The sequence below is a fragment of the Malus sylvestris genome, chromosome 2, assembly GCF_916048215.2.
Source record: "Malus sylvestris chromosome 2, drMalSylv7.2, whole genome shotgun sequence".
Classification (NCBI taxonomy): domain Eukaryota; kingdom Viridiplantae; phylum Streptophyta; class Magnoliopsida; order Rosales; family Rosaceae; genus Malus; species Malus sylvestris.
The window spans coordinates 13399497-13412697 of NC_062261.1; the positions used below are offsets into that span (position 1 = coordinate 13399497).

The following is a 13201-nucleotide window of genomic DNA, read 5'->3' on the forward strand; positions in this document are numbered from 1 at the left end:
CGTATATCAGGCTTACACTAAACCAACAAATTTTTAACAAAACTGTTGAAGAAGTTCAAGATCAATGATTCCTTTTAACTTTAACCCACCTACCAAAGAATCTCGAAGAAGCACCCCACAAAATACCAACCGAAAGTAAAAAGAAAAAAAAAGGGAAAATAATAATATTAATTGATAATTACATTTTCGCCGCGTGAGTACGGATTCCAAAGATTCCCTTACTGCCGTGAAAACTCGTTCCCGACTGAGTCACCGAGTTGACCCAGAGACGCGACGATCCGCTTATGCGAACCACTGAATCTTTGTGTGCGTCCTGAATCTCAAATTCCCTATAAATTCGGGTCTTGCTGTTCCTAATCAGGCTTTTATCTGGGCAATGCTCGAAATCGAGATAGAGAGAGAAAATTAACAACAACGAATAGAGGGAAAATGGAGCTGTTGAGCTTGGACTCCAGTCCTCTGTTCGTCCCGAAAACAATCACCGACTTTCTCGCCCAGCTCGCCGCTATTAAAGATGGCTCTCAGAGGTCTTCAGAGCTCGATGGGTACGTGAAGAGATTGGAAGATGAACTCAGAAAGATTGAAGTTTTCAAGCGGGAGCTTCCTCTCTGCATGCTTCTCTTGAAGGATGGTGGGTTTCTGCTCTCTCTCCCTCTCTCTAACTTTCTCTCTCTAGGATTTGGTTTTTGTAATATTTTTGAGATGGGGTTTTGATTGGTTTGATGGGCATGCAGCGATTGAGCTGTTGAAGGAGGAAGGAATGCGGTGGAGGCGAATGGAAGAGCGGCCGGTGGTGGAGGTGTTCATACCGTTGAAGGGCAATTCTGAGGAGGACGGAGGGTTAGTTTCGGGAAAGGAAAATATTGACAAGAAGAACTGGATGAGCTCTGCTCAGCTGTGGAACACGAGCATCAACGTTTTCGATTACACCAAACGCGACTCTGTTGAACTTAAACTGGTTAATTTCTAAATTTCACCTACTTTTTTTTTGTACAGACTGAAACTTTATTGGGGCTTTGCTGAAATTTCATATTATCTTGGATTTTTTTCGACAGGGGAATGAGGAAGATGATCGGTCGGTGACTGAGAACCCAATTGAGGTGAGTAATAACAGAGCCGTGGAGGGGGCATTACTGGCATTCAGGGGACAGAATGAGTTGTCTGGTTTTGCAAAACCATGTTTGAAGGAAGTCAAGGAGGTTTCCGAGGTTCCAAACCTTTGTCTTATGACTCCATTGATGTCTGAAGCACTGGGTTGTTCTGCAAGCGCAAACTCTAGGACCAGTAATGGCTGCAAAGGCAGCGGTTCGGGTTCTGGTGTGGCAGGACAAGTGAAATTACTGAACAAGCCCCAGCCACAGCAGCAGCAGCAACCCTTGAGGAAACCAAGGCGGTGCTGGTCCCCGGAGCTCCATCGCCGCTTTGTTGATGCCCTTCAGCAGCTTGGAGGAACAGAAGGTTGGAGCTTTGTGACTATAAAATATTGTAATAGTGTTGGTATTAATTTCATGACTTGAAATTGGAATTGGAAAAATTGATAAATTGCAAAATTTATTGTTGGTTTTTGGAGGAAATGCTTGATCTTTATGCTTTTAAACCAAACTACTTGAATTTAGTAGGTTTTTTTCGAACAATTCGAATCGAATTCTCCTCTATGTTTTAATTATATGTGCTTGTTTCTAATTTGTGTTCTGTTTTTGGTAGTAGCCACTCCTAAGCAGATAAGAGAGCTTATGCAGGTGGAGGGTCTCACCAATGATGAAGTTAAGAGCCATTTGCAGGTTGGTTAATTACTTAATGAATTTAATAGTTATGTTTCTTTCCTCTGCAAATCACAATTTAATTTTCCCATCTGAAATGTTTGCTCATATGTTTCTGTGCAGAAATACCGCCTTCACATCCGAAAGCTACCGCCTTCTGCTGCTGCCGGCCAAGGGAATGCCTTGCTCATGTCCTTGGATCACAGTGGAGACCATTCTAAGGCAAACAACGTACAGTCTGGTTCTCCACAGGGTCCTCTCCTTGCGGGCGGGTTTGCCAAATGTCGATCAACAACTAGAGGCGAGTCAGGCAACAGCAGGGAAGCCGAAGAGGACGAGAAATCGGATGGTTAGAGTTCGAAAAGTGGGAATCACAACAACAACCAAGGAGCTGGAGAAGTACAGGGAGTCTCATACAATCATCATCCCACATGAGTTTTGCAGATACAAATATACATGGGGAAAAATCTCAGTCTCTGAATTATGAGCATATAGTAGTAATAAGCTACCTTCAACAAAAAAGGAGGATGTGGAACTCAAGTTTTTTCTTTTTAGAGGTACTTTTAGAGAGAGAGAGAGAGAGAGAGAGAGAGAGAGAGAGAGAGAGAGAGAGAAGAATTTGCATTGTAGAGCAAGTTTCTTCATCTCTGGTTCTTTTATACAGGTTTAGTATTATGTAATGACCCCTTTTATTTAATTGTAGGAAGTGCCATGTTAATGTTTCCCAACATAATATTATTCAGTTTAATTTGTTCCCATCGCTTAGTTTCTCTGTTGTATTAGCTATATGCTCTAATATATGAACTGAGGGTTCAAACTGAGATCTCTATGGACTACGAATCTGCTACATATTGTTTGCCTTCGGAACTACATTGGGGTCGTGGGATATGACAGTTCCGGACTTGGAAGAGATCAAACCCTTTTCTTATCCTAATCCTCGGCGACATTCATCGTTAGGATTCGACATGAAAACCTGTAAACCTAGATAGGGATTGCCTTGCTTCTTGAATGTTTGTCGTCATCAAGCTGAGATCAAACTTTTGTCCAACTGGGTCCTCTATATCTCGAATTTTCTATTTTTCAGCAACATGGTCCCTGGAGGATTGGACTCTTATCCACTTGCTAGTTAACCTTTGCACCTGCATTGTCCTGGAATTCTTAGTAGCATGCCAGCTTCTCTCTCTCTCTCTCTCTCTGCTAATCACTTCTCATACAAACTTTTATTTTCCGTCATAATAGTAGTGTTAAGGTCAGTCGCACGCGTCCACAGGCTAGTCATGATCCTTAATGCATATGGATAATATATTGTATTCACTGTTAGGACAAACCTAAACGTGTGGGCAACTGATTCTAGCATCTTTTCTGTTGCAAATCCAGTTCCATGCCACTATACGTATTCTTTTTAATCTTAGTGGTTTGCCTCAGATTAAATAATGGCTTATCTTCTGCAACATCTCTACAAAAATTAGGTATTTGCCAGTATTGAAATTTCATCAGTGGTCACTGTCAAATAAAGATCTGGAGACCTAATTACTTATATAATCGATTTCTTAATTGACTTTCAGACTAATTAATGGGTCGCATTATTTCTTAATATTATCCATTTACATCAACATTTGAATAATCTCATCTTACAGAGCCAGGCTCATGCAAAGATAAAGCAGTCACCTTCAAGATAATGCAAATATATATTTTTTCTAATGAATCTCTCAAAAGAGTTGGTAGGTTGAGTGATCCCCCAAGAATCTTATGGGTTAGAAAATTAAATATTTCAAAAGATGATTTAAGTACCAAACATTTTCATATTTAAATTAGCTTAATGTCATGTCAATTATTTGATATATTTTTTAGTTTTTATTTGTCGGGTTTATGCATTCTTTAGATTTTATGGATTCTTTAGATTGTAAAGGAGCACAATCAGTGGTGGTGATGAAAACGTGTTGCAGTCAACTGGAATTAAAATTGTTGGATTAAGAAATGAGTCAATGACCTAAGATTTTGGTTTGATTAAGTGTTTGGACTGTGTTTTATGCCAACAGATAATCCACTAGTAAAGTATCAACATAAACTACGGATCCGTTTTCAAACCAGCAAAGAAACTCTATGGGCATGTTTAGGGGATATTGATCTTTTATTGAGACTTGGACAAATACATATATTGTCAAACTATGCATTATTACGCCAACGTCATGCTATTTAGACGGTTCAATGTTGATGTAACCTTCCAAACAAAGTCAACTCTAAATTTTTCTTCGATTTTTTAAAACTTTTTGCTCCAAAGAGGCGAAACCTCAAGATACTTTTTATCTGTGCGAGTTTGAGAACTTATTTGAGTTGGACATATGGTTATGCCATTGTTTTGAAGAACTATGGTTGTACCATTTTTAGGAATGAGGATACCCCATGCACGATACGTTCTAGTACTCATGCTAATAAAAGTTTATATTTTTTTCCCCATATTTCCTTTGTGGAGTCTATGGCACTATGCTGCCATGGTAAGAATAGTCTCTCAGTAGTATTAATGTTTGTCAGGAAAACAAAGGTTAACGGGAGATAGTTGCAGTTATAGATTTTTTTTTTTTTGAGTGTGCGAGGTATAAAAGCTTGGCGTAGTGTTGTTACTTCTGCTTCTTTGTTGGTGGGCAGGTCTTAGCGATGATGGCACAGAAGGAGTTGAGGAAAAAAGTTGGGAAAGAAACATTTGAGTGAAGTATGTCGATTTGGTATGAAATGGGTTTGGAATTCCCGTGTCACCCTTTCTTGCCCAATTGTTGAGTGCGCAAACTCATGTCTGATAGGGAGATTTTTTGAGGTAGTTTCTCTTTTTCTCTCTGAACTCCATATCCCAGATCCAGAAGCACATACCCCGCCCCTTCTTAGTTTCTAATTTTAGCCGCCGTCCCTGATTTTGCTTGAGGTAGGTAGCAGCTCGCTACTCCTCTTTCCTTTCCCCATCCCTGCATCCACCTCCTCTTCCTTCCCTCTTTCTAGTCTCCTTCCTTTGTTTTCATTCTCGGTTTTCCCCTGAGTTTTATCTCAGTTTTTTTTTTAACCGGATCTCAACTATCCTTGAGTTTGTCTTAGATTTGGGCTTCATGCCCCTTATCCGGCGTTTTTCGCCTGCTTTTACTACTTTCTATCTTTTAATTTTCCTTCCTCCCTCCTCCTTAGCTGTGACACTTCATCCACATCCTACCATGTGCTTGGATTGGCAGGCTCCGATTAGAAATTGGATATTAGACCCACTTGCATCCCTCACTTCCCTTCCCCTAATAGGCATGTCGGATCCTCATAGAGGCCAAGTGTTGGGTACTTTACATACCTATTAGCCTCACTCTACCCATATGTTACTTTCTTTGTATATATTTGCAATGGTTCGTGAAGGGGACTTGGATTTGGTGCCTACTTTTTCGGTTCGAAGTTTGGCTTCCTCCAAAGATGTGACAGTGTGGTCTTTGCTGCTGGAGATTAGGGTTTTCTATTGTTTGTTTCTTGCAACCTTCAGGCCTAACCTTGTGTGGACCTCTCATTGTATCTTGAGTTGCCGTTCTCATTTTGCTTGAGTCTGTTACTTTACCTGTAGTTGTTTACCTAGTTCTTTTTTGGCCTTATACTAGTTTTTAATGTAATGAAAGATATCTTACTTAATCAGGAAAAAAAAAAGTGGGAAGTTGCTCCCCTTGGCATTAAATGGGTCTGCCCATGACCGGAGACAATTAGAGATGACCACCTCCTTAGTAAGGATTCCTTATTTGCCTGTTCGAGAAAAACTTTTATAAAATAGATTTACCGTCGTTATAATGTCTCGAATTACTAATACAATAGCATTTGTAAGACTCACCGCATGGTCTTGAGTAGCCAGAATTGCAATGGCAACAATGTTCCAGTTCCACTGTTTCTTGTCCCACTTTGTTGGTGGGTATCTGTTATTTGTTCATGTTTATGTTTCTAAATTACAACTTTTTACTTGATTTGTTTTCTTCTTTCTTCCATGGACACCCTGTATTAATTTGTACTGGTACAATTAAAAACCTTTTCATCTATTGCTACGAAAAGAGTTGTTTACCATGCCCACAAACTGTTTGTTTGAAATGCCTAAATGAAAAAAGGGAAATGTCTTTTGGGCTTTTTTACTCATTATTTTAAAGAAAAACTAATAAAAATTGTTCGAAAATTTTGAGTTTTAACGATAAGGACAAACTGAAGGGTAAAATGAATAGTAACATGATTGACCTTTTAGTGTCAAAATGTGGTTTTTCGTTAAAGTAAATAGTATTTGAAGCTTTTTGTTAAAGTTCATTTTTAAAAACATATAGGGATTAAGTCCAGTTAATTCAGTAGTTAAAAGACTATGTTTGTTTGGGCTCGTTAACCTTCACTGGACTGGACTGGATTACACGTTAGTTAGTGTAGTCTCGTGTTTGTTACTTACATAGACTAATTTAATTAGATAAAGCGGGACTCGCGTGCACTATCTCCTTTGCTAAGAGGTCTTAGTGAGACACCTTGAATACCATGGGATTGCTAAGACCTCGTATGCTTGCTTCGCCAACATCGCCTACACCTACCAACCCAGAACCGCAGAGAACCTAAAATCCAGAATCAAGTCATCTCGTTTCGAATCGTGGAGAACCCAAAATCACCAACTCTTCGTTCGTTCGTTTCGAATCGCGGAGTACCCAAAATCTCCAACTCTTCGTCTGCTTGTTTTGAATCTCGAAGAACCCAGAATCAAGTCACAATTTCTCTCCTCTCTATGCTCTCTTCGTCATTTGTTCACCTCCAAGCTCACCAGCTTGCCTGGGCCCTCGCAAGTAGACAAAGACAGAGAACTTGGCAGGCGGACAACCAGCCGACGCCCACTTCCATCTTCAACCACAGTTTCATATTAGTCTTCTGCATATCTGCACAAATTCGATGGAATAAAAAAACCCAGATTCGGTGGAAGGGTAAAACCAATCTTCAATCATGAAACCCAAATTCGAATCGCTAATTCCAAATCCCAAAGAGTGTTCTAATAAACTAACCTATTTTCAAAGGAGAGGGTAGGGTGTTCAAGCGATATGAGTACTGAAAAAAAATGAGAGAAATGAGAGAGAAGAGTGTTCCAGAAAAAGGAAAAAGATAAAGAAAATGGAAAAAAAAAATTATTTAATTTGTTATATCAAATATTTCACTAAGTTAATTCAGTTTAATATAGTCTAAGCTAATCTAATTTAGTCCTGAAGCTAATCCAGGGTTTAACAAACGCACCCAATAGTCCAAGTCTGGTCCACTACAAAACGAAGGTTGCCTCCAAATTCATTCCCTTCCTCCCTCCCTCCCTCCCTACCATCCCCTCGCAGCTTTGGTTCCCAAACCATGAGAGAACTCGTCACTCTTCAAGTTGGAAGCTTTGCAAACTATGTGGGCTCCCATTTCTGGAACTTCCAGGTACTTCTACGGCTTTGCCCAAAAACCCATTAACTGTTTCTTTCTGCAAATTTCTAACATATTTATATGTTTGAAGGATGAACTACTCGGGTTGGCGGAGGACGCTTACGCCGATCCGGTGTTCAAGAATCAATCTTTGAACATGGACGTGCTCTACCGCTCTGGTGAGACGCACCAGGTTTGCAGATATTTTACTTTTTCAATTTAGAATGTTTGAACAATTGTTTTGCTTCTGGTTCACTTTCTTACTTAAGAGACTCGTGAATTTTGACATGAACAGGGCACTGTGACTTACACACCCCGCCTCGTTTCGGTTGATCTTCAAGGTACGTCAAAATTTTCAATTGGGTTTGTGTATTTGTTGGCCTAGAATGTATGGAAGTGTAAATTTTCGTTCTTTTTGCCTCTTGCAGGGTCCCTCGGGTCTATGAGTTCACGCGGCACATTGTATAATGAGGGTTCATCTGCATCGTCAAATATTTTCACATGGTTAGACCCTTTTGTATTTGGTTTTTAAAAACTTGTGCATTTTTTTAATGTGTTACCATATATGTTCTCTTTGTTGTTGTATATAGATGAATTTAGTATCCCCTGGACCAATGTGCAGGGGTGGTAATGTTTCTACTCAAGCCGCTGAGCCTCATAAGAAGAATTTGTTCTTACAAAGTTTGTACGAGGAAGAGCAGGGGGATTTTTTGACTCTTCAAAGTGGTGTCAGTGGTGGGGAGGAGAGTTCTCAAAGAGAAATTCATGACAGCGAAATAGTGGAGAGTTTAGAAAATGGGGTCCGGTACTGGACTGATTTTTCAAAAGTTCACTACCATCCCCAGAGTTTATATGAATTGAGTGGATTGTGGGTGGATCCTCAGAAATTTGACAATTACGGGATTGGAAGAGAATCCTTATCTGCGGGTTTACAGGGAGAAGAAGTTAGTGAGAGGCTTCGCTTTTTTGTAGAAGAGTGTGACCATATTCAGGTTTATTTTTGTTTTACAAACCTTTCTCCTATACTTTGATCTATTTACATTTTTTTTCTTGGCTTAGTTTGTTTTGGGGAGGGGATGAGTTTCGATCTAAAGCTGTCGGTTAGTGCTAGTCGAATGAGTTTTGTTTTCTTAGGTAAGGAGCGTGAGATGCCTACTTTGGTATATTGGTATTATAGATCATCACATATTTCTGAGATTACTTTCCTTTTGTTTTATCGGTCTTCATTACGTATTCATCTGCAATACATCTAATTTTCGTTGTCAAATATACTCTAGAAGTACTATTTTCTATTAATCATGTACTTTATTTTAGCCTTGAGAAAGCCACGACTGTCCAATATGGTGTATAAGTAATGTCTTTCTAGTTATATGGACATATGTTAATTTGATTGAAACATCATCTATGACAATGACCTGTTCATTGTCCAAACTACATGAGCTATGTTTACATGGACTATTGTCTTTTTTTGTTTTTGTTTTTGAGATTGATTGCTGCACTGGCTAATATTAACTTTGAATAAATCTTTCTTAGCCTTTTAAACATCAAGAGTAGAAGTAATATCCATATTTTCAGTTTCAAATGAGTTTCTGGTGCTCCTTTTTGGTATAAGCTTCTCAATGTTGGGGTTCAACATGAATTTTGATTTAATGTATAACCTTGAGTCTTTGTATTTTGACAGGGTTTTCAATTCATCGTTGATGACTCGGGAGGTTTCTCTCCTCTAGCTGTGGACGTTCTGGAGAGTATTGCTGATGAATACACAAATGCTCCTGTGATGCTTTATGCTGTGCGTGGTTCAGGTTCTTCCATGGACCCCAGAAGCCAGAAGCAGAGAGTCAGTAGGAAGCTTCACGATGCAGTTTCGTTTTCAATGCTGTCATCCTTATGCAAACTGATTGTTCCAGTTGGGCTACCCTCATTGAGTACAAGTAAGAAATTTTCCACTTGTCGAATGTATTATTCATACAATTGATTTTCAAGACTCTTCAGATTCATTTTACATGGTGCTCCAACATTGTGATTGTAGAGCCTTTTTTCCCCTCGGATGCCCGGTGTCATCCTATTTATCATGATGATATCATTAATATTCTTCTTAGGTAGTTAAATAGCCCACCAAAAGAGTATTGGCATAACTGATATGGAAGCTATGGTTTAAAAGCTTTATTTTGAACCAATGGTTTGCTATTCGGTTTCTATGGTCAGTGTAGATGCTCCCTTACTTTCTCTGTTCCGGATAAGTTTTCTTGTGGACTAATCATCCTTTCACTTGATTTGAAAGGCAAAGCTTCAACCTTTCTCAGCATCAACAATGAAAGGCCTTATCACTGCAGTGCAGCTTACGCTGCCACCCTACATTCTGTTAGTCTCCCTTTTCGAATGGAACCACTTGGGCCCACTGGAGACTCATCTTATGCTTCTGGTGCTGTGACTGTTAGTGAGGTTGTGCAAATCTTATCAGGGCAAGCTAGGCAAAATATGGTTGCCATTCTGGATGCTGCAATGCCATCCCCTTCTTTAGCTGGTATTTATTTTAATTGATTTTCATATCAGTCCCTCAATTAATAGCAGTTATTTTGGTTAATTATTTGGCATTTTAAACAGGGAATTCGCTTGGTGAGACTTTATTAAGGAATTTGCAGCCATTGACACCAGAGACAGCAGAAGATGTTGAGGACTTACAGTCAGTAGAATCCATGACAGTCCATGGGGCCCTAGGATCAGGTACGTTTAGTACAGCATCAGTTGTTCCTTATTATGTTTTCTTTAGTTTCCTAGAGAACATTAAGGATAGTTCATATTTTGCGCTTCTGGCTTATCGTTCAATGATCATATTTTCTGAATATGAAATTTAGTGAACGCTCTAGTTGCCTTAGTGACTAGAGCAATGTAACTTTGGGTGTTGGCATTAAATAGAGCTAAAATCTTAAGGCTATATGCATTTTTTGTTTGGGCGACATTTTATTCACTAGTAATCAAATCTGGTGGTATCTGTTAACTGGAACTTGGGAGAGGCTTAAAACCATCTATCATAGGTTACAAGATATGTGTGCCCTATATGGTACATTACAAAGAAATGTTTTAGTTCCTGAATATGTATTCCCTGGCAAAACCATCCCTAAAAATGTCCACTCTGGTGATAACTGTGCTGCTTTTCCATCTTATTCTTGTCATTAGTTCACTGTCATTTTGATTACATTATGAATCATTTGTGCATTTCATTGCTGTATAATGTATACGTAACTTGTTATTTTAGAGGAAATATGAGTTTAGTGCTTGTGGAATTACAAAGCCTCTCATTGTTGAAACTTAAGTTTCCACTCTTTTGATCTGGTACCCGAACAAATTAGTTTGACAACTGATGGTGTGAGTTTGGGAGGGGGAAAAAAGGTATGAAATGTACCATTGGACTGGTGTGGACTGGATGCTTATTATATTTTAACTCCTTGTTTCTGTTCAACAGGAGGTCATCGGGCATCAATTTCTGAAGTTAAGGATACAGTTCACGCTGCCTATGAGCATGCAATAACAAGGCCGATCTACTGCCATCTGTCAGTGGCTCAATGTCCTCTTCCAATACCTTTGCCTTTTCCTTCAATTTTTGGCAACCTTGTTGGCCAACATGGTGAGCTTTTGAGCACGCCAATTGTTGGTTCCCCCACAAGGGGATCACTTGATGTTCATTCCATCCCTATGGCAGCTAGACTACGGTCTAGCAGTGCTGTCTTGCCATTTTTGGAGAATAGATTGGGTGGCCTCCGTAGCTGTGGGATTGCCAGAGGAGCTCCTGGGGCGGAGTTAGTTAGAAGTTGGGGCTTTGCAAAGGATGAATTAGAAGACATGGGTGAGATGCTGTCTAAAATGATCGCGACACTGGATCCGCATTCTCAAATGTCATCTGATTCAGATTAAATTTCCGGTTAGTGTCTCTATGCCTCTCTCCTTTCCATTTATTCTTTGTATATTATCTAAGTGACAGTCGTTGGTCAATCATAGCACCTCTTGAGTCCTTCACCTTTACTTAATTGGATTTCCTTTACCTCTTAGTTTTGCTCACTCAATTCTTCGGGCAGCCATAGTATTTGCTAATATTTGTTTAGTTTATATAATCGAAATAAAAAAGTGGGCCAACCATATCTATATGAATTTGACCAAGTTATAATGATAATGATGCATGAGCAGACATGATTCAACATTTTAGGGGGGTTGAATGTGAAGCTTTCTTTGCCTGGGGAAAGCAACTACTAACGCGTGATTTTACGCAGGTGGAGATACGTGGAAGTGCGGAAAGAATGAGTTTGATATGGCTGGATCTGGAAAAAGAGAGAGAAAGAGCTGTTCAAGCTGTCAATTTGTGGTGAAAGTCAAAGATGTATGTTCGAAACTCGGAATGCAGGGCAAACTGGTAAAGGATGAGAGACCAAGGAGCAATGAATTTCTATACTGCTGGATATTTTGAGTTAATCATTCACATTGTCTTGTTTTCTGCTCCAATATATATGGGAAGATCTGTGTGCCTATGTAAAATCTTTGTAGTTTTTACGTTCGGTTCTAAAATTATGTGGATAAAATACTAAGATGTTTCATGTCGCCATTTTCTTCCCACATCAAATTTCAATTTCATCGAAAGTATTTGGACACAATGCCACCAGTTACGTAGTTGAAGTTCAATAGTATCTATAAACTTGTTTACAGTTGATTTGTTTGTCGATATTAAGTGGTTTCGTTTACTACATGAGAATTGATATGGCTACTAGACAGTATGGGAGAAGTAATTACATTGCCATTTGCTAGAAGCTCGTCGAAATTGTGGCAACCATAGGAAGCTCGTCGGTATTCCAAAACGTGAATGGCATATTCCAAATCCGGCTATTGGTATGATGGTCAAATGTTTTGTCCAAGAACTCTTAACGCCCCCCATGGTTGAAATCCATTTCCCGTACACCAATGAATTTACAAATCCCACTTTCTATGTGAAAGGAAAAAAGAGCGACGGATTCATTCCACACTGTATGGCTCCCATAACATTCTTTTGTACCTTGTAAACTATCCGGCACGGATGCATCGGAAAATGATTCCTCATCCATGTCGAACGAAAGGATGGCTTTCTTGTTTTCATCTACGGTTTGTTTGAACTCATACCATACACCTCTGCCGTGCGACGGTGAAACAAAATCCAAAAACCCTCGAAATGCATTACGATTCTAACAACTTAGTAGTCTATAGCCAAATCCCACAGCTACTCCTGTGGACTGCAATATGTTCATTTCTTTCGGGGGAGGGAGATGAAGGCACGACTTGGGAAGAAGCTTGGATTCCTTTAGCGCCGGATTGCATAGAAAAACCTTATTTCGGATGCCTTATAGCCCTCAAGAAAATGGAACATTGAGGTCGAGATCTTTAAGGTATTAGACATCACTATTGTTGTCATTGCAAAGACCTACAAGCGACAAAAAAAAATTCTTCGAGTCATCGTTGGTTTCGTTGAGGATGCAACGGTTGGAAAGGATGTATATTTTTGTGGGTGGATGAAAATATGTTGTCTCGGGATTCTGGGAGGTGCACATCCACAAAGCTAGGGTTGTTGATGAACTTGTACCACGATTTTACGAGCGCATCTGAATCGCAATAGAGAATGCGGAGGAAGACATGACAAGATCTGCAGCACCATTTCTTCTGGTTTTGCAAAAGTCTGCCATTTTCTGAGAAATGACAAAACGGACAGAAGAGTACATCACAAGAACAATACTGCAAATTAAACGTATACAAAAGAAATCTAGAAATTAAAAAAAAGTGGTTACTCTTTTTAATTTCTTATCAATTCAAGGCAAGGCAGTGTGTCCGTCTCCTTGCACTCAAGTTTGAATCTCCCTACGCATAGTAGTTTAGTATACATTATCACCTTGAAACAAAAAGTAATTGAAATTCTATATTTGAGATTTAGGAACGAGAGGATATTGAATTCTCTGAAGCTATATAATTAAATTTAATACTTGACAAAAAAAAATGGTGTTTTTCTTTCA

At 39.3% G+C, this 13201-nt stretch overlaps 2 protein-coding genes and 1 pseudogene across 4 annotated transcripts; 2 read left to right on the top strand and 1 right to left on the bottom strand.

The window, feature by feature from the left end:
- The first annotated feature begins 231 nt into the window (after nucleotides 1–231).
- Nucleotides 232–2518, top strand: LOC126613938 (transcription factor HHO5-like). Of its 2 annotated transcripts, none has more exons than XM_050281548.1 (5): nucleotides 232–631; nucleotides 735–958; nucleotides 1056–1458; nucleotides 1705–1781; nucleotides 1884–2518. In XM_050281548.1, exons 1-5 carry the CDS (start codon nucleotides 430–432, stop codon nucleotides 2112–2114), a joined length of 1137 nt encoding a protein of 378 aa, XP_050137505.1. In that variant the 5' UTR covers nucleotides 232–429; the 3' UTR covers nucleotides 2115–2518. The 2 variants fall into 2 exon arrangements, with proteins under 2 accessions (XP_050137505.1, XP_050137506.1); XM_050281549.1 differs by having other exon boundaries at nucleotides 233–631; nucleotides 1708–1781.
- Nucleotides 2519–6241: 3723 nt separating this feature from the next.
- Nucleotides 6242–11875, top strand: LOC126613675 (uncharacterized). Of its 2 annotated transcripts, none has more exons than XM_050281256.1 (10): nucleotides 6242–7193; nucleotides 7270–7371; nucleotides 7474–7519; nucleotides 7607–7682; nucleotides 7801–8170; nucleotides 8860–9109; nucleotides 9460–9702; nucleotides 9783–9902; nucleotides 10642–11097; nucleotides 11444–11875. In XM_050281256.1, the coding sequence occupies exons 1-9, from the start codon at nucleotides 7122–7124 to the stop codon at nucleotides 11088–11090; spliced, it is 1728 nt and encodes a 575-aa protein (XP_050137213.1). In that variant the 5' UTR covers nucleotides 6242–7121; the 3' UTR covers nucleotides 11091–11097; nucleotides 11444–11875. The 2 variants fall into 2 exon arrangements, with proteins under 2 accessions (XP_050137213.1, XP_050137214.1); XM_050281257.1 differs by having other exon boundaries at nucleotides 7178–7193; nucleotides 7270–7357.
- Nucleotides 11876–11968: 93 nt separating this feature from the next.
- LOC126601369 (uncharacterized) lies at nucleotides 11969–12877 on the bottom strand (annotated as a pseudogene).
- Nucleotides 12878–13201: the final 324 nt, after the last annotated feature.